Source organism: Hirundo rustica, chromosome 9 (genome assembly GCF_015227805.2).
Source record: "Hirundo rustica isolate bHirRus1 chromosome 9, bHirRus1.pri.v3, whole genome shotgun sequence".
NCBI lineage: Eukaryota > Metazoa > Chordata > Aves > Passeriformes > Hirundinidae > Hirundo > Hirundo rustica.
The window spans coordinates 18,281,956-18,303,227 of NC_053458.1; the positions used below are offsets into that span (position 1 = coordinate 18,281,956).

A 21,272-nucleotide genomic window follows, 5' to 3' on the forward strand; every position below is an offset into this window, starting at 1 on the left:
CCTCTTTCAATAAAGGACAGGATAATATTCCTTGAGACTATCATCTTTATAGCAAATTTCTGCCCATAGGAACTTTAATCATAATCACTTCTTTAAAAAAAAAAAAAAAAAATAGAAAACCACCAACCTCCTCTGCCCCACCCATACCTTTAATGAAAGGAGAGGTTTTTAACTGTAATACCTCAGGTAGCAGAAAGGCTAAATAATGACATTATAATGCTCAGGTTTTTGAGTATCATTGTATTTGAAAACCATCAAAACTTTATAGAAAAACTGACATGAAGAAATAGATCTGCATTATACACTATCTGTACTGGCATGGACCAGAAGTAAAAATAATCAAAATTAGCTGACTCAGACTTCAAAATGTCTCTTCTAAACACTTTATTTTAAAGACTTTACAAAGATAAGCCTTGAAATGCAATCTCACCCACAAAATTGCAAGTAAGTGCCGTTATCTCCTGCCATGTACAACTGCAAGCCCGACTTTACCTTGTTTGCAATACTTGTGATGAATGACTTGATGTCCAGATTAGTTGGGCAACTCTTCTGACAGGGGGCATCTGCACACTTTAAGCATCTACAGGAAGAAAAGAAAATCTGTCAAGGAGACATGGAATACAAGCGCAGCCAACATCATAAGGTTTTCAAGATAGCATGCTAAAAGACAAGTCACAAGCAATAACACACAACACTTTCATAGAATTTCTATTTAAAATTTCAAAGCACTACATGATCATTATTGACTGTGATCAACACAGATTAGTTATGTTTTGTTGACTGCACTTTACATAGGAAGGCAGAGAGTATCATTTACAAGCACATTGAAACTTGTTAAGTATTAGGAAAACCTCAAATTACATAGAGGTAATTTTTTTCCTGGAATCCATGACGGTTAAACTTCCGACCAGTTCATTTTTCTGTTTGAAAAAATACGTGCTGTGAACCTAAATTTATTATTTAAGTTCTGGAAGTCTCATTATGGATTAAATGCTGAATGTTGGACAATCAGACATACAAAAGCAATAGTACTTCTACAAAGGAAGGAATTACTTTTTACTGTTTATCCAAAGAATAAGAATAGCTGATGAATTTTCAAGTCAGTTTTCTATGAATTTCCTGTGATAAGTCTCTGACTTCTGAAAATAATTCAGTAGCCTTATACATACTCCCAACCAAAAATCCTTCTAACGCCTTCTTCCTGTCATTTCTAATGACAAAACCTAACTAAGTAATAAGGTGACAGAACATCCTAAGTAATAAAGACTGATCTTCTGTTTCTGCATAGTCATACATGCAGGGGGTGTTATTATCTGGTTGTTTGCACCAGTCCCATCTAAGCATTAAGTCCTCAGGACAGGCTACACAACTTGCATTAAGCGAACCTAAAAAAAGCTAAAAGTCAGCTGAAGGAGTAAAATGGTTCTCTGTTAGGCACAAAGGCATTAGTATATTGGTACAGCCTTGGTTTTATAGATCAATGATTATCATAGGTCAAATGCCTCACTGCTCATCTCAGAATTCGTTAGGTTATCCCAGATGCTCTTTTGACACTGTTTTAGTAACATTCAGAATTAATGCAAATCATGAGTTTAACAATCTATGGAAAACTAAAAAAAATTTGGTTTTTACATATTATTTGAGCCCAGATACTTACGTAAGTTATACAAGTCTACCTTAATTATTGTTATTCAGTGCTAGGTAAAAACACTGTGGAACTGGCTGGGGCAGAGCATTTTAAAACACAGAAAAGCTGCAAGAGGCTAGAGGACTATATACAGAGAAATAAAGAGCACTTTAAAAGGAAATAAATTACTGCAATACCTGCAGCAAAACAGTATTCTGACTTTGTCAATCACACACATCAGGGTTTTTTTGTTGATTTTTTTTCACTTAAGGGTGGAATATGAGAGAAGGGAAAGCTAGTTAAGTAAAAGATTAATTAGCCTTTCATCTTATTATTCATTATCATCTACCTAGGTATTGCAGACAATATGGAACCAGCAAAATTTGAAGTCACATGTGGTACTGGCTGTTTGGATGTTCTCACCAGGCTAGTCATGGAAAAAAGGCCCCAGAGGATGTACTTAAAGTAAACAGGTCTCCCAGGCTGCAAAAGGCGGGAAACCTGCAGAAGCCAAACCTGGGTTCAGCACCACACTGGGTTACTAGTACAGCTAGGTGGGATGTCAGAAAAACATCGGCAGGTTTAGCTGTGGCAGCTGAACATAACACTGCCCAGCACTACCTGTGACAGGTACATGTTAAAAAGGTCTTAACAAGGAAAGGTGGGACAGGGGGACCTCAAAAGGTTGTGGCCAGAACGCTGAGTCCAAAGGATGCTTTTAGCATTGAAGCAGACAATAATTTCTTATTTGAAAGAAAGCAAAATTCCACAAGCAAGCAAAAAGGAGATGTGCTAGACAAAATAACACCAATAAGAGGGCTCAGATGAGCAGTTTGCCTGTGTAGATAGTAAGGAAATAACAGAATTCAAAAATCATGCAATTAAAAAGACATTGATTCCATTACGACTTTTTACTCTTCACTTTCCTCAGTGTGGTTTTCTTTAAAATACAACAGTTCTGTATTCAAAATCAGAGGAAGCACACTGAACAAAAAACACATTCTGTGGATTATATATAGAACAATCTCATGTCATAAATGCATGGCACCTGGCAGGATAAGCTGTGTACAGATTATTCGTTCAGACTAGCAAGCATCTTTACCAAATTCTCTTTTGATTTTTGAGTTGCTTCACAAATAACAGCTGTTGAAAATGTCAGCTACTGAGAGGGGCAGGTAATGCAAACTTGAATGTGAGCTTTGGGGAGGAGGGGAGGTTGCCATGAATATGCCAGTCCAGACTTTCTCTTATAATAATACCATCTTCCAGGCACTCTGCAGACTAAAGTGCACCAGGCTGCCATTAATCCCACTTATCACCATGACAGCTCAGTAATTACACTCCTGCTATAGCTAGGTACTGTAAGGTACTATAGTCCTAATAAAACATCAAGCACTGTGCTGAATGCATGCTGGTGAGGTGTTTTATTAAACTTGGGGGGTTGATCACCAAGTGACATTAGTGTTGACCTATTTTTCTATCTGATAATAAATTATCCTTTGACCATACCATCATAGATATTACAGAGTGCATTTACTGTACAAAAGAGCAAAGGTATTGCATTAGAATCAGGCAAAAAGAATAAATAAAGTAGTAGAGTCACAGACGAGAAAGTTATTACATAAATTGCTGCAAGTGATTGATCCTTTCAAAAATCACAGGCAAAATACCCTGCTTAAGGGAATACACCAACAATTACCATGAGCTTCAGTTCCACATGCATATACCCCAATGAAGAAACATTAAGTATTATACTTCCTTTCTTTTTCTTCAACTGTCCTCCCAACCTGAGAAATCCCACCTTTCATTTTACAAGGTTATTTTATTACTATGATTTTGGTTCAAAATATTGTAAACAAATTAGTAATTTAGATTAAATGTTTCTAATTCACCCATTAGCTCCTAGCAAATTAAATAAAGAGGTGCATGCTCACTACTAAGATAAACCCAAACAACATTCTGGACTACATGCAGACCTCCGCGAATCTGAGAATATATATATATCAGCATTTCTTAGTAAAAATGTAGGAAAAAATCCTACCAAGTATGAGAAAACACCCTACATGATGATTTTTTCTCCCATTGTTCATGGAACAGCATCTCCTTTAGAAACATATAGGCTGTTTTGACTCTTATAAGACACCACATTCACTTCACATGCATATTAATTTCCTTATAAAAGACAACACCACAGTCTTTGCACTGCAGAAGATAAAAGGAAGCCATAGCCAAGACTAATTTTCAGGTAATAGCTTTTGTTGTACAACTGTTGAAATATTACCCCATATTTTATTTTAAAGTTAAAATATCTGACCAACAGTCCCATTTCCAGGTACAGGCTAGCTCCTAACACACTTCTGCTTCTAAACAAAGAAAGGCAATTTAGTTGTATTGTTACCTAAAAATGCAGCCAACAATTGTCTATGTAACTGGCAATAACATCACCTGAAACGCAATCACATGAATGCTGAAAGGTCGGGGGTGGTACAGATAATCTGGAGTAATATTCCTCAACCAATTGTAGCTGATAACCCATCAAATCTTCATGTATCACAAAACAGACCAAATAACCTTTATTATGGTTACTGTTGGCAGAGGTTTAGAAGCAAATTGAATCCTAATTAATTTATGCAGGTTTTTGCAGGACATAAACAGTCATTTTGAAAAAAGACTTCCAGCTCTACTACTTGTAGAGATTTCTAAAACTTTATCCACAGCTCAGAAAAATAGCCCAGATGAAGTTCTGTATGTACTTCCTGAGGCTTTGGTCAATTAACTTTAAGAGAATGGCAGAGCTAATTGCACCCAGTAAATAAGAGGTTGGTTTGAACAGGAGACGCAACGTTGACTCAACCAGGACTCTTCTTAGTTCCAAGTCTCTTGCACCACTCTAAACACTGAGCTGGGGACAGTAGGCACTGAAATAAGAAAGCTGCATGTCAGGAAGAAATTAATCTATTATTTCCAAATAAATCTGAATCCCAAGTTGAATCCCCCTTGCCTTTGATGGCAGAAGTGAAGAGCATTACATAGATTTTTCCCTTGAGGTTTAATCCTTTAATTATTTATGGCTAATCCTGTAGAAGTTAGGCTTTCTTCTCCCCATTTGGTCTTGCTTCTTGCAAGAGAAAGAGGGTCACGGATGAACTTTAACAGTTGGACATACATAGACTCATTTTAAAAAGGTAAGGGATGCCTTACTTAAATGGTAAGCCACTGGTAAAAATCTACTGTTGGCAGCTGGGGAAAAACAAACAAACAACCCTGCCATTATTTTCCTAGATAAAAACAAACAAAAATACACACACACAAAACTAACATTCACAGAGAAAAATCCCACATCTTTTTGTCTTTGTGCTCATTGTATTTCACAATAGATAGAAGAGAAAAGGATTATAAAGTAAACAGGTGATGTTTTGCCAGGTTGAAACACCAAAAGACTGTAACAGTTGATATTTGGGGTTGATGAGTACCAAAGACAAATGATACTTACAGGAATATTCAAAGTCAAGAAACAGAAAAAGGAATTCTCACATGCAAGGCCAACAACTCTGTTGTGTAAGCACAATGTGACAAAGACAACAAAATCTTAAATTAGAATCAACTATGAAAAAAATTTTGGACTACAGAAAAAACAAATCTAAATGCCAAGAAACACCTCCGAACACAAAGGGCATCAGAAACTGTGCAAAACACAGCAATACAGACAAGTAGATATCCTGGTCCTGGATATATAATACTGGGTGAAATGCAGCAGTCTTTTAGGTTATTTTTTAAAACAACAAGTGAAAAATTCTATTTGTGAGAAATGGCTAGCCTGTTAGCAATGCACAGGAGCCATAAGAAACAAAACATTCAGTATCATGTAAATTGGCAATACTAGCGCATATCTAAAGAAAGAAGGAAAGACACCCACATTGTTGTTTTTGCCTCTTCAGTCACCTCAAATCCTGTAACCCTTCTACAGATCCATTAAAAAATGGCACTAGTTCTCTGTCAGTAAGTTCACATAACCAGACGAAGTAAATTTTAAATAGAGGTACTCAACAGGATTAGAGACAGACACGGCATTGCTGCTGGCAGTTACAGGATGGGTAAGGGAGGTGCTTTTTATCAAAAAGAAGAAATGATCAGAGTTGAAAGTAAGTCTTCAGACACAAAAACCTCCTGCCCTAGTGCAGAATAATGGCACTTATAGACAAGGTTATTTTTGGACACTTAAGAGGTGGTGAATCATATGGACATAGGCTCCAAATCATTCTATTCATCAATGCCTCATCTTTCTCTTTTCTTCTTTGGCTCTCTACACAGCCATAATTCTTTTCTCATCTACTTCTGAATCCCCTTTGAGTGCAGGAACTCTCTACTCTTTACTATTGCTTGGCTGTCTTCCTGTAGTCTTTCTTCCCCATTCATCTGAAACTTTTCCACATCTCTGTCCTGTAACTTTTCATCATCTTTTATCATAACTTCATTTTAATGGACAACGTAGATAACAAAAAAAGGAGCCACTGTCTGTCATCAGGTATCTATGACAATGGTGTAGGAAGGTGTGCACCAGTCATTTACAGTCCATCTTCTGAGTTGTTGCCAACTACCATCCAGCCCTTCAGAAACCTCCATTTCTGCACTAAATCTGTCATTGCCTCTGCATACTGTGGACAGTGCTTTCTTGGTCAGATCAGACACACAAATGAAGCCTCGCATACGAAAAGTAGGACGGTGGGATTTCCTCTTAACCCCTTGCTGAGCAGTGGGAACACAGCTGGGCTCTGTCCGCACTGCACCGTGGGGAGCAGCCTGCTCCAAAGTTGGTCCATGGGAAATTATATTCTCCTTAAATTCCTTCTGTCATTTTACTGGGACGCAGAATTTTTCACTAATCATTTTGCACTATAACCTAAAAGACTGCTGCATTTCACCCTCTTCATTTATATAACTTGCACATCATTACTTTAATCACATTTCTCCAATTTCTAATGTTGCTGAATAAAGCTGTTACATAAATTAGAGGGATTAAAAATAGAAAACACCGTTCCGCTTACAGAATACTGTAGCACAAAGCATGTATCAGCTGATGCCAAATCAGAAAAAACTGTATCATCCCTTTGACATATTGGAAATCCATTTTTTTAATATTGATCATAAAAATAATTTCAACCATCTACTACATCAATGTTAATTCTAAGCATAGTCCCCCTTTTTCTTGTTTCACAGTAAGCATTATGAAATTGCAGTGTTTTCAACAGTATTAATCAACATTCAAAAGGCATTAAATTGTCCCAGGAAAAACTATGTCTAGTTAAAGGTTTTATTGTTGCCGACAAAATATTTTTTATTTAAATCTTAAAGTTTTTAGTTACAAAACCAAATACTTAAAATGCAATCTGCAACTTCTCTGTTAACACTGATTAAATTTCACACCACATATTAATTAATATTTTCTCAACGTCATAAGAACACAATATAGTTTCCTGCTTATGGTAATAAACTTGATAGTACCCATACTATTCCAGTAGTGCAAAAGACTCATAAGAAACCCACTTGTTGATAAAACACTGATAGTATCTATTTAGACCTCGCATTGTGCTCTTCAAGTCCTTGAAAGCAGCACTTTACTTGCCAAACCAGCCACTCGTGGCCCAGACACACCTCGCCTTCTGGAGCTTTTTAAACGGGTACATTTATGTTCACCACAACAGTGATCTCTTTCACATAAGAGACAGCTGTTACATGATGTTCAATATCCTTTTAATCCTCTATAGACCGTAGACAGAAAGGTTGACAGAACTGACAGTTTTTATTATGGCTTGTCCTGTACACAATAATCTTCTTTCGCCTGGACTATTCTCCCAGAAGTGTTACAGATATTTTGACTTGTACCAAATATCCTTTCTAGGCTTTTTAGGAGAAAAGAAATTTGTTTTATGTGGCATGATTCTTGTCCTGTGTAAATTACCTTTCCAAAATATGAAACACCTGTTTGTCTACCTTAATGTCAACAAAACTCCTCTGGGTTCACTTCAGGAATGATATACTTTACAAGTTTAGTCAAAGATGTTTTTTCTCCCAAAATGCCTTCATCATCTATGCACATCTTACAAATGCCACTCTGTTCACTATATCATTAATACCAGGAGCACAAATCTACCATTTATTTGCACTGAAAACTGATTAAATTTAAGAATAACATATATTAACAGTCTATGATACAATATAGCCTAACTAAAATGCATTAATTGAAAATTTAGGAAAACGTTCTCAATTAAAAACTACAAACCCAGAAGAAACGGATTTCCTCACTACAGAACCACAATCTGTCTTGTAATTTAGGCATGCCAGAAATTCTACCACAATTAACGAAGAGTGATTTAAACAATGAACTTTTGTGGAGAATTAGTCTTGGGAAAGGCAGTAACAGCATAATAAGCTAAAGCCTCCCTTTTTAGCATCTGAGCACCAAGAAATGCCCCAGCTCTCCCTTTTCCATCACACCTTGCAATTATCCACAGATCTGATTGAATGTTGATCTAGTACTATACTGCTCTCTGCACACAATGCAATCCCACCATTTCCCAACTCACAACGCTAATATAAGCAAGGGGTAGGAATGTGGGCGAAAGGGAGAAAAGAAGGCAAAAGACCAGGAGGGTTTTAGCTTTGCTGTTGGTGCCTCCTGAACATTTGACCCTACAATGGACATAATCTGGAAGCAGGCAAAAGCACAAATTAAATAACTGAATTTCAGATTAAAAATAAAACCTTCAAAGGTTTCAATTTCTCTTGTTTTCAGATTTCCAGAAACAAAAAAGAATTATCAGTTTTGGCTGCTACAGTAGTTTAGACCTCCAGAGAAAATCGAGAGGTCAGTCAGCTTTCCACTGAGAACCCGATAAAGATGCTTCTACCAATGGACAAGATAAGTCATTGGCCCCAGCTGATCACCTTTTGCCAAGTTTTAAAACTTGGAAAGAAAGGCAAAGTTTCCTTAGTAAATAAAGCTCAGTCCTTCCAGACAGTGAACACTCTAGTTCATTTATCAGATTGCTTAACTGTGCTTAATTTTAATATATGTAGTCCCCAGTGGGACCCAGTCAGACCATTCAATTGCTTATAATGAAAATGCTTAAGCAATTTCTTAAGCCAGCTTCATGCAAATCTTCCAGAAGTGAGTTCTCATCACTCCAGTGTCCTCGCTCTTCCTCACCTCAAAATTGCTGCAGCTACAGATTTGAGAACCATGTGCCACTACTCCTGCCTTTTCCCTCTTTTGGAAACTGTAAGAACGCAGCAGAGGATTCTAAGATCTAATATTTTGTCTAGAAATTGCACTTGTACAAGGACTCTCTTTCATCCTCTTTTTCAAATTAAGAGGTTTGTCTAAGATACCTTAATAAGTGATACTTTAACTTGTTAATATGCTCAGTCATCAAGACCCAGAAAAAGGAAATCTGCCTGCTATTTCAGTTCTGGTTTTTTATGCTGCAAATAATTGATACATTTTTTAGTCATAAGAAAATAATGTTACCCTGTTTATAATATATAAGCATATTTTTTAAAAGGTGGCATTTTCTTGCATGCTTTGACGTTTAAGATAATTATTTGGCTTTGCTTTTCTACCTTACATTTACTCAAAAAGTAAAGATTCAAAACCAGCACCTCCTCAGCAAATTAAAAGAGCTTCATGACACAATTACAGAAATCACAAAGGGAAACTAGAGAGGTGAGCACAGAGTAAAGACAAACCCTAAACAAATTACACTAAGAATCAATGTTGCATTCTTTGTATCTTGAGTTTAGTGATATAAGTAACATTTTAATAGTAGATACTTGAAAATTCAGTCTTAATTGTTTGCAAGAAGGAAACACACTAACTCACTAAGACTAAATGATTGGTCTTGTATGTGCTATATCCAGATTTTTCTATAAACACCTTCACTGGGAAAAATATTATAACATTCATGCATTCACAGTATGATAATAAGAAAAAATGACACAGCTGAAATCACTGTCCACACTTCACATTATGTGAAACCAATATATCATTTAATTTTTTTTAGCTGTGTGTCTCCCCAGCTAAAAAAAAACCAAACTGAAACAATGCAATAAAAAAAACCCCACCAAACAAACAAAACAAAAAAATATATGGACAGAGCCTTTCTGTAGATCACCAAATAAATTTAACACCTGACCCTCTTGGTTGCAAGACTGCCTCACAGAAGCACCCCACTGTGTATTTATACCTTTCCACAGCCTCATTCTTCCAGTGTGGAAATCTCCTACATGCAAATCTCCTCCATGCAAACAACTTAACTGGAGAGAGCTGTTCAAGCTTTACAGTTTCACCGGGCTACATGGACAGAAGGCTGGACTACATGACCCAACAAGTTTACGTTATCTTTGAAATTTCCCCTAGTAAGCTGAAAAATGGCCTTTTAAAATGGCAAATTTATGTCTGCTTATCTATCTACAGTTGACGTTTCCCACAGAGATAAGCAGACTCCAAAATTTAAGAGTTCATGTCTGTCTCAAGTTGTTTAGGACTAGAGGAGTGACAGGAGTATTTTTTTCCTTTTAAATTAAATCCTTACTTTAAGCACTTTACCAGGCACCCCAAAATTAGGATAAATAAAAAGGACTATGTTAAAATAACAGTACCCAAAGAAACTAAAATATTAAATATATACAAGGATTTTCCAAGTATAACCACAAGAAAATCTTTTTAAAACACTTTGATTTCTGAGCACTACAGCATAGCCTTTTAGGTCAAAGTATATTGGCAAAGAAAACTACATCTACTAGCTAAACACAGAAAAAAACTCTGGATTCTCAATGTCAAGAAGGCTTTGGGGAGGGCAACCAGAGAATAATCAGTTTTTGCAAAAATAGGACAAACATTTGTTGCTAAAAAAAAGCAGAAATATCTTGCATTTTAGGTTTCACCTTTAAAAGCTAAGCAGGGAGAATTTTCACATCCTTTTAAGAAGATTATATAAAAGAACATATTTGTCACATTTCCTCCTATACTGAAGTTAATGGCATAAGAATGAATACATTTTCTGTGATGGCTCAGCAGTTAAGTGCTGTCTGGAAAATATTAACAGAAATGTGGGTTTTTTTCAGAGAAACACAGCTTTATGAAATTTTAGGATATATAAAAAAAATCATTAATCTGTTAGTCCACAATAGTTTGATAGATCACTTGTTCTTGAATTTGTGTCACTGTTCTTCTTTGTACATGCTCAAATTGTTAGACCTACATCAAATACAGCAATCCCAGGACTGTAAATGTAGTGTGGCTAAAAAAGCACACTTTCCCCATTTCCCAAAGGCACTGCATTTTCAAAAACCTGCTGGAAGGATTTAAATATTCTTTTGGTAGATAGCTTTCCTTGCCACAAATGAGCAGATGTCTGCCTTTTGGCAATTCTTTTTTATGCAGTTATTTGAAAACAATTACAGAAAATTATTAAAATTTATATATAAAAAAATACTCCACAAAGATCTGCATTTCTCAGTCTAGTCACACAGACATTTCAGAAAGCCTAGGAATCAGTACAAAATGCTGCTTCTCTTCCACCCTCCATTAGTACCTCCTCTACACAAAATCACACCGCGTACACATTACCAGCACCCCAACTGTTCCTGCATCCCAGACTTAGATGCTCTGATTTTAGCATTGCTCCTTCTAATCCAGAAGCATTAGGGTTTAATGAATGCATCTGACAACTTCCAGAGTTTCATACCGCAGGATTTACAGGATACTATGATGCAGGCTATAATATCAACACAATCACACGTATAGCTTACTTACCAGTGTCTCTCTTCCTTAACAGTGAGGGCTGTAAATTCTTTTCTTTACTCCAGGTGAATGCCCAAGTCTGCTGGCTGCAAACTCAGACAGCTCTTATTAAATTTCTCGGCAGTAAGAATCCTGAAGCTGTGTACCCATGCCCACAAATTAAGCCAACAGGAAAATCTCCCTGACAGCTACTATTATCAGTCTGCTCCATTCCTGCATCCCTGGCTCCAGGAATGTCAGGAGGCAAGCCTACCTATTGCTCCCCCCGTCCTTGGCCAGGATCTGATCACAGCAGAATATATTCCAATTTGAGGTTACTGTAGACCAGTAGAAGTTTTGATTGTGAATGATGCTGTTGCTTTATCAGATTCCTTTCTGTCAGGATTTGCCTGGTTAGCAATTTTAAAAGTAGTTAGTTCACTTTCACGAAGGTATCTTGATATTGGCTTCGAAATTTTAAGCAGGAGAAGGAAAAATACTTTGTTTTAGAATCCCACTCCAACCCCATTTCAGGTATATTCAGGGGCAGCATTTTCTACAATGGTCTGGATGGCGTTAAACATTCAAGCAAGGCTCCCAAAGATACTAGAACTACATAGGTTTTGTCTCCAGCCTCTGACTGAAGTTAGTCAGTTCAGCAAAGAATATCAATATAAATTCAAACCAACTCTTGGGTGTTTGTTGTGCCGTCAGTATGTGTTCAAGCACATAACATGAAGCAATGGAATAGAGGACAACAAATGCAACTAAAGGGTGTTTAGTCACTTCTAATTTAGTCAAAGCAATTTGGTTTTCTTTTGCAAGCCTAAAATAGCAGAAAGATAGAATTATCCACTCTTTAATTTCCCACTTCACTAAGGATGTGAAACATACTACTAGTCACCTTATGACTGGAAACAATTTCTTGGAAATAGCCTCTACTTATTGTTTCCTACACTGAAGCAATTTTTTGTATAACCAGATGGGATATTTTTCCAATTATAAGAAGTCTGTCTTTTTGGAGATGAAGACAGGAGTGAAGAACAATAAAAACTCTACCTTTTCTTCGTCCCTTCACTTCCTTATCCATGACCAGCCTCTTCAGCCCTTTCAAAGAGCATGAGCTTTTCAGAGAGACAGGAGTTTGACTGTTATCACGCAAAGGGGAAAAAAAAAAACAAAACACAAAAACAAAAAAACACCACCACAAACAACAACCACCAAAAAAAGCCCCCAAACAATTCCCCAAAATACAAAAAATAGTTCAAATCAGAGTAATTAAGAGCAGAGTTCCTGACAGTATTTTGGAAGATCTCTCTACAAGTCCATTTTGGTGCTTTACACATGTTAATAAGATCCAGCAACCTAAGTTATACTCTTGCTTACAAAACATAACCAGGCAAAACTCTGTCCTCAACTCGAACAAAAGCAATAGAAATATGCACAAAATATTACATATGGCAATATTACCTTCTCAGTTTCCAGCAAAGAGGAGGGAATGACACTGCTCTGGAAAAATGCTCTACTGATAGCTAGCATGATCTTTCCTAAAATACACTTGAATATGTTTACTAGCACTGTGCAAGATGATGTACCAGCAAAAACAGTTAACACTGAACCACAAATGTCAAAACAGACTAAGAACATTATGTGATACATTATTCTTTCTTTATTGTGTTTGTTCACTTGTTAATTTGCACGATTGAGTAATTCACAAAAGAGTCTCCCTATCATTAGTGCAAATTAGTAATTTTCTACTACATAGTTAAAAGTACACATCAAATTTATACTATACATTACATGTTTGTTGCCTTTGAGAAGATGAAAAAATATTACATGGTCAAATGAAATTCCTGGGTGATTATTTTGAACCTGAAAATAGCTCTACACAACCTCCTGACATATTTCTCAACATCAGCCTGGTGGGAGTATATGACTCACCAGCATTTTTCTGCTTAGCATGAAAATATAAAGCTATTTTTTTCTGAATAGCTCCTGATCGCACTACTATTCACATATTTTAAACTGAAGTAATTTCTTCACTGGATGAATCCTATTACTGCCATCCTAGTAACATTATACCTCTCCTAATCCTTCTCTAACACACACTTTTCCCACAGTATAAGACTAAGTCACTGTGTAGAGATAAATCTCAAATAGATGCAGGTTCCACGAAAAAAATTAAACATCATATTTTGGTGTTAGATTCAGCCCAAAAAAATCATTCAACTATAGTTCACAGTACTGCTTTGCATGCACCATCATTTTTGGAAGATGAAGGGTTCTTCTTAGTGCATATACCTCATTACTATGGTCTGTGCACTATTTACACAATACACACACTACAAATAACATTATGAGTGCTTTAATTAAGTTTTATGTTCCAAAAGAACAAGCGAACCAGACTTATTTTCAGATGTTGTAATATCGTGTTACCTTTCTATTAAGACAAAAAAAATAACAAGTTCCAGCATTTGCAATATTCTTACAATATATGCAACGTAAAGTGTGGGACTCAACCCAACTCAACCAGAAGAGTTGAAATTAGTTTAGTCGTCAGCTATGAATTATGTGTGACAAATGCCCTCAAGTATTCCATCTTTTTACATAGTTAGTTCATAATGGCTCTTGCTAGTATCTATTAAATATTTTATGAATTTATCATGAATATAAAGTATGACATTACTACCCTATGCTTGGAGAAATAAGAGATTCAATTACTGACACACTGTATCCAGGGATGGGGAAATATAAGTGGGAAAAATGTTGATTAAGAAAAAGAAAACAAAAACCCAACAATAGCAAGCATTAACTAAACACAAACACCTTGCTAGACCAAGTTTTTAATGTCAAACCTATTCCAAGTGGCCAAGTGTTTCAGATGCCAATTCTGGGATCAGTACTTGAAGCACAGAAACCTACAGTTCTGCTGCAAACACACTAATTTTAAATTTCCTGATTTTCAGAATGTCTCATTCTCCTTTTAAACAAAAACAGGTATTTGAGTAATTTTCCAAAATGTAAATGTTTAAATTTGCATCGTGTTTTATGAACACATATGCTGTATTATACTGTATCATTGTATTAGTACATCCTGGGTTATGTGACAAACTTACTTCTAAATACTGTTTTAACACAACAGATCTAAATTTTTCTGCCTAGATACAAACTGCTATTTCTTTAATAGAGATCAGCAGCTTTTTTTTTTGTAGGCTCAGAACCCAGCCTTACACCATAACCTAAAAATAGGCAACAACTTTTGGCTCACTAACCAAGAGAAAAAAATGCAGATACCTGAACCAAGAATCATGAATCAATGAGCCACTTTTCAAAAATATTATTTTGTAAACCATGACTTCCTGCTAACATAAAACTTAGCTGTATTGTGACTCCTGTGATCAGTGTTCATCCTGAAAATGGTCTGTTACAGTATTGAATGCAGAAATGTAGTTCCTTAAAATAATTGTTTTGAGACATCTCAGCAGCCCTAAGAATATAACTGACTCTCAGGGTGTTGTCCATCCGTCAGCATTGCTCAGATCTACCATCCTTGGGGAAGTGGACCAGGTGAAAGCAAAGCCATAACCCTTCACTCTGCATCTGGAAGTAATAAAGCTAGGTCAGTGGCCATAACCACATGTGAAAGAATTAGCTCTGTCCATTCCTTATTCTGCCAGTTGATTTAGGCTCAGTATAATTTTGAAACATTTTCTGTTTGCCCACAGAGACTGTGAAGTGTCCATCCTTGGAGGTATTCAAAACCTGGCTGGACACAGCTCAGTACAATCTGCTCTAGTCAACACTGTTCTGAGTAAGAGGATAGGACTAGACAACTTCTCTCTGTCCCTTCCAATCTCAGTAAGCGACTCTAATTGTACAAGAGATAACTAAACCATCTGCTTGAAGGCCATTTATCCCTGCCTGCCCTCCCAGGGTCCTCAGAGCTAAGCTAACCTCATCAGCACAGAACTCAGACAAGGCAAGTTCACTCCTGTACAAGAGACTGTGTTTATCTGCTCACATTTACCCAGGCAGTCACCCTCAACAAAGCACCTGAGCACCTCTCACTCTTGGCTTTGTACTCCTCTCCCCACCCAAGATATAAGGCAATGAAATACTATTTCAGTTTTGACAACAAAGGACTAAGGTACAGAATACTTCGGCAGAAACCACTTGCGTCCCAGCCTCCAAGATAATACCAGAACCAAGTTATCCCTCATTTCTGGGTGCTCCACTGGACCATCAAGTTCAATGATATCGTCTTTCTTAAGTTAACGAGAGCTTTCTGAAAATTTTTATTTAAAAGCTACAGTGATCAAGAAAATAACTCCCAATCTGTTGCTCCAAGCAAACAAAATCACGATCCCAGGGAGTAAACGAGAAGTCAGTCTTTAACTTCAGTGTACCACAAGACCAAGCCACTGCAACATTTTTGCTACTTCCACTTGTATTTGTTCGAAAGAGTGAAAGCAATTCAGGAGTTACCTGGAATTTAGGCTGTCACTGAATATCAGCACGACGGCCAAGTGTCAGATGAAGAATTCTTGTCACAGACATTAATATGACAGTAAAAAAGAAAAGTTATATTTTTAGACTTCTGTTGAAGTTGAAGGCCTATTGATTAGTATTTCAAAAGGAAAAATAACCTGTAAACAGGAACACTACATTTGGAAGTCACAGATTCAGTTCTTTAATGACATTTTTGAAATCTCCTTTGATAAAAGAAAACACCTTAATAAATAATGTCATGTTACATCGCTTTTTTTTCATATCATACATTTGCGAATGAACACTGACTGGAGCACCAAGGTAACTGTATTTAACATTTGCATGAGAATGAACTGAAATACAGTTATTAAAAACCCCTATATTTATGCACATCAAAAGAAACAGTTGTTTTCTAGTATAAAATCTCATAGTATAGACTATACTTTTTTCAGCTTCTGTTAAGATACAGATCAAGTCTCAACAGTAAAGATCAACATTATGCCATATAATAATTTTTTTTTCTATTTAGTGACAGAGGTGTAACTTGTGAGACTTTTCAAGTCTCTAAATTTTACCTTCTTTACTGCCCAGAGAGGTCTTATGACCAGCACTGTTACAATTCCATGAAAATTTTTGAAGATATGCCAAATTCCTGTTAGTATTAAAGTAAATCCATATTTAGCATTTAATACTTTCAGAAAACTAAGTAGTCTTATTTGTATAGTTCTTTAAACAAAAAGCACAAAGTATGTTTGAAATTACTGATAAACAGGAAAGACTGGATATCTTTACACATTCACAATATTCAGTTCACTTTTTACATTGTCCTCCACTACATCTAAGTACAGCAGTAACTACTGCAATAAAGAATATACTCTCACACTAATGTGAAATACTACAGAGGACTTTTGGAAATGTCTTTCCCTTAATGACTCTCTGATCAACTTGCAATAGCAATCATACAGGGAGTATCTAGTAGGTTCTGCATCAATTTCATGAAGAAAATAAGGTGTAATTTAGCATGTGTACAAACTAACATAACATTAAATAATCATTATATTTTACATCTGAGTTCTGGGGCTTGGTGTTTTGGGATTGTTTTTAAAGAATAAAAAAAAAAACCCAAACAAAAACAACAACAACAACAACCCCCTGAAGATTAATGCATGTTAACAGACTACATTCATAATATACAGAAAAAAACAGTGATCTCTACACTGCGATTACCCCACAGAATAAAGTTATTTAACCTGCTCAGTTATGTCACCAAACATATCAGAAACAGTATTAAAATGAAGCTGTCATCATTTTCATTCAATAGGAATCCAAACAATGTTCACAGGTTTTTTCCAGAGAGTAACACAAATGTTTTCCAGCTGTATGAAACACTTTGAAGACTTATTCTGAATGGTAGACTCACTTCTTGTTTGAATTTAATATTAGGCAACTTTCTTGCTACATTGTTGTCTCTTGGTAGTCACTACACAGTGTAATAAAAGAAATAAGGACCCCCCATGTTGATAAAATATAGTATGTCTGAAGGGAGCAAGCATGTACACGTGTTTAAAATAGAATGCACAGATCAAATGTTTTATTTGGATTGGAGCTGCCACAAATCAGTAGCTAACAAAAGGATGAGTGCTATCCCAAGGCTGCAGTCTGTAAATAAACAACTTTAAAAAGAAACTGTTCTGAAGGAAACCTCCACTCTCACCTATCATACAAAGCATCAATCTGTCTGATGACAGATTCATCATTCAGTGAAACTGAAGTTTGACTATGGTACCTAATGGTTCTGTTGAATGACTCCGAAGTTATTAAATAAAAGGGAATTTGTTAGAAGGCAACAAGACCCTTCCACCTAATGAGACTTAAATTCCCTATAAATACTTCAGCAATCTCTAAATTAAACCATCTGTGGTATTAAGAGAGGCCCAGGGATGATAAGCCTCAGAGTTCCCCTATTTTTAGCCAGCATGTTAAACAAATCTTCATAACAGAACCACACTGTCAAAAAGCAACTAAACTCCAGAGAAGAAGCCACCCAAACTCTAACCATCAGTCCCTTCTGAAACTTGCCTTTTTAGTGCTACAGTTTCCAAAATACCTCCAGCCTACAGAGAGTGCTTTAAACTTGCAGTACCAAGTGAGCTGCAAAGTCTGTGTTTTAATGAAACTCTGCACTGCGAGAAGGTAAAGTCTCCAAGAATGTCCTTATGAGAAGTAATGTGAGGCTTCTGCTGCAGGGAAGCCGCAAATTATAAGACATTATATGTAGTCCAGAAGAAATGTAAGAAGTTAATTTTCTGTGGTTTTTGAACTGTTCCTAATATCAGCAGCCATATTATAAACTAAAAATTTGACTTATAACCCGGTTGGAAAAAAAACCCAATAAACAACCAAACAAAGCAACCCAACAAACCAATGCGTTCTTTTGATCTACAATACATAATGTAAGCCTTCCTTCCTCTTACTTTTTTCTCACCTCTAAAGTATCAATCCTAGCGTAAACAAAAGTTTATTAGCATGAACACAACAGAAAGTTCTTGCCAGCTTTCCTGTGCTCCAGAAAAAGCCTGGTGATGCAGTGGATGCTTAGGATACTCTCAATGTTACTAGATCCAAGCCACGGCAGACTCAGGAATTACATGAGCAGCTTTTCACTTAACGACGGTCCCTTACCTTGACTGCCCAGCACAACAGCAGCCACATTCAGAAGAGCAGCATCACTCTAACAGCTAATTAAAAATCACTGGTGCTTATCAATCTCTCTAAAATAGATACATGCACATCTTAAATGCTGTCCAAAACCAGTAAACACTTACACTGGCAAGCGGCATGCAGGCACATCCTGCCTGAGTTTCTAACAAGTTTGCAGGAAACCAATGCAGTTACTCCCCCTCCCACAAATGAGTAGGTAATATACGGACTTTAACGCTAAGCATTTCTCAAGAACCTTCATCAAGAACAAAAACCAAGGAAACACAAGAACCAGAATATTCCCATATATCACAGGTAGACGAATGAAACGAAAGCTGCTGGCAGTTAACAGAAGACGCAGACAGAGTAGAACTCTGTAACTCTCAGTACATGAAGTGATTTAAGAAAAGCTCCTTCCAAAAGTGGTTTTCTTAAAGCCTAAAACTAGGCTTGCCTGGAAATATGTCTACCACAAAACGATACCGGAAAGAAATCAGAAGCTGGACAGGTATTTACCTCTAACTGTACATACTTTTCATATCCTCAGATGAGAAAGGAATTGCACACGTGCAATTCTCACACAGCCATTCCTCCTTAACTTCAGCTGCATCCTACCCTATCATAGCTAGACCTGCATTTCTTGGTCAGTTACACTTGAGATTCATTCTTCTTCAGCCATTTTCCCAGAACCAAATTTTGGCGCTCCAGGCTCTGCTATAGCAAAGTAGGCTATGAAACTCTGTCCCAGAGTACAGAAAACACACATCATTTATAACACTGAGTGAAGAGATGTTTTCCAGATCTTCTAAAGTGAGCACTGTGTGTACTGGTCACAGAGGAGTGGAACAGATCCACTGCAATGTCCATCCAGCAGGCAAATTACAGCCAGAGATTCATTTACTCTACATAGTATTAGATTACATATATCAGGATCGTAAAGTGAATGCTGTAGTCTCCAAATGTGCAAAACAGTTTAATCCTCATATTTTCAGTTTTCAAAGTATGACTGCATTCAATAGTTTGAAAACATTAAAAAGAAAAACAAAACAAAAAAAAAATAACACCAAACAACTCAAGAGTTCCTACCAGTAGAAGAAACAGACCATTTATTTTAAAACACAGAGGGAGGAGGAAGAAGAAACAAGCTATTGGTAACATGAAATGTAATTTTCATAGTGCACAAGTACTTTGGGTTAATTACTGCTAAGGTGGTTAGACTATTCAAGTTTAATCAACTGAGCTCTACTCTGCTGCAGATGCTAACATCTGTAAAAGTTCTAGCTCCTTCAGGCATTGTAGCACCTGGAGAAGCCACAGGGAAGGTAACATGGAGTCTTCTTGGCATTACTGCAACAGCTGTCAGCTCAGGAGGAGGCATATTCTGACTTGCACCAGACAGCAGCGTTGTACAAACCCACATTCTCTCTTATTAAATACAGTCTATAAGAAACACTAGGAAATCTGCACTGAGAGCAGACTTACCATACGATAAAAATATCAGAATTCATTATGAAATGTACTTAAGGCTTTTAATTTTGTCACATGGGTATAGACCTTGATTTGGCAATTGTTTCATGTGGCAGATATACCACCAACAAAAACATACTATTCATGGTGACATTGTAACTTCTGCCTAACAGTGCAATATCTTTGACTTAAACACAAATTTTAACAGGACTGTTGTTTAAAACCACAGTCAAAAAGCTGAAAAATATTTATTACACAAACTTATTTTCATGATTTCTCTTTTCAGTGGGTCTACTAACTGTAAGCAAAAATGTAGGCTCTAATGAAAAAACATTAGTACAAGAACCCAATAAAGATATACTGGACACTACAGAAAACTGTTCATCCTTCACCTGTTCAATCTTGGAACAAAGGACCAACAGTTTATTCCTGTTTCTTGCAACATTCCAGTTGCAAGATGAACACCACAAACTTCCACAAAGTGAGTTATAGAGTTGTAAATACAGCAGGATCAGTACAAAGAAAGCACTGCAGCCCTTCCCATGTGAAGGCCACACTACAGCATACCACAATCACAAAAAATAACAAGCAAAAGTTTTAAAAAGTAGAGATGCATTCATTGGGATTTCTTTTACGATGGTATACTACTAATAATGATCACTTTTCCAGGTTAAATTCCCACCCAAATTGTCTGCATGGAAATAAATGCTAATATTGGCAAACTACACTGCAGCGGCAGAAAAGGTACAAAGCAGTATCATCGCTCCTAGGTTTTCATTTGCTATTTACTCAAATCCTTTCCAAAGCCCTAGCACTCCAGTACACGCTCATGAGAGAGGTATTTTCATTGACAACATGCCCAAGAATATCTGGAGTAACAAAAAGCAAAGAAGAACTTAACATTTCCCTCAACTTCACAAAACCAGAGTGCTACAAAATAAAAACATAGTGCAACGCTGGTAACTTCAATATGTTCCCCAGATTCACTGCAATAACAGAATAGCCTAGCATGTCTCATAATATTTAATAATCTTGCTGCAAATCAGTGCAGCAAGAACAATCTCCCTTGTTCTTACAATAAACTGTGGTTTGGCTCTTCCTAACGCTGCAGAAAATACTCTCTGAGCATTTCCACAGTGCTACAATAACTAAATTGAATACTAAAAAGTGTAGTACTAATGCCATGTACAAAAATAACTCAGAACTTGA

At 36.6% G+C, this 21,272-nt stretch overlaps 1 protein-coding gene across 7 annotated transcripts in view; it reads right to left on the reverse strand.

Annotated features, from left to right (window-relative positions):
* The window catches only part of DPYD (dihydropyrimidine dehydrogenase), a 350,974-nt gene that overhangs the window by 245,898 nt on the left and 83,804 nt on the right, over nucleotides 1–21,272 (reverse strand). For all 7 annotated transcript variants that reach the window (XM_040073309.1, XM_040073306.2, XM_040073310.1 and 4 more), the window contains one exon: nucleotides 493–580. In XM_040073309.1, coding sequence (XP_039929243.1) covers nucleotides 493–580 — 88 coding nt within the window. The remainder of the gene's footprint in view (nucleotides 1–492; nucleotides 581–21,272) is intronic.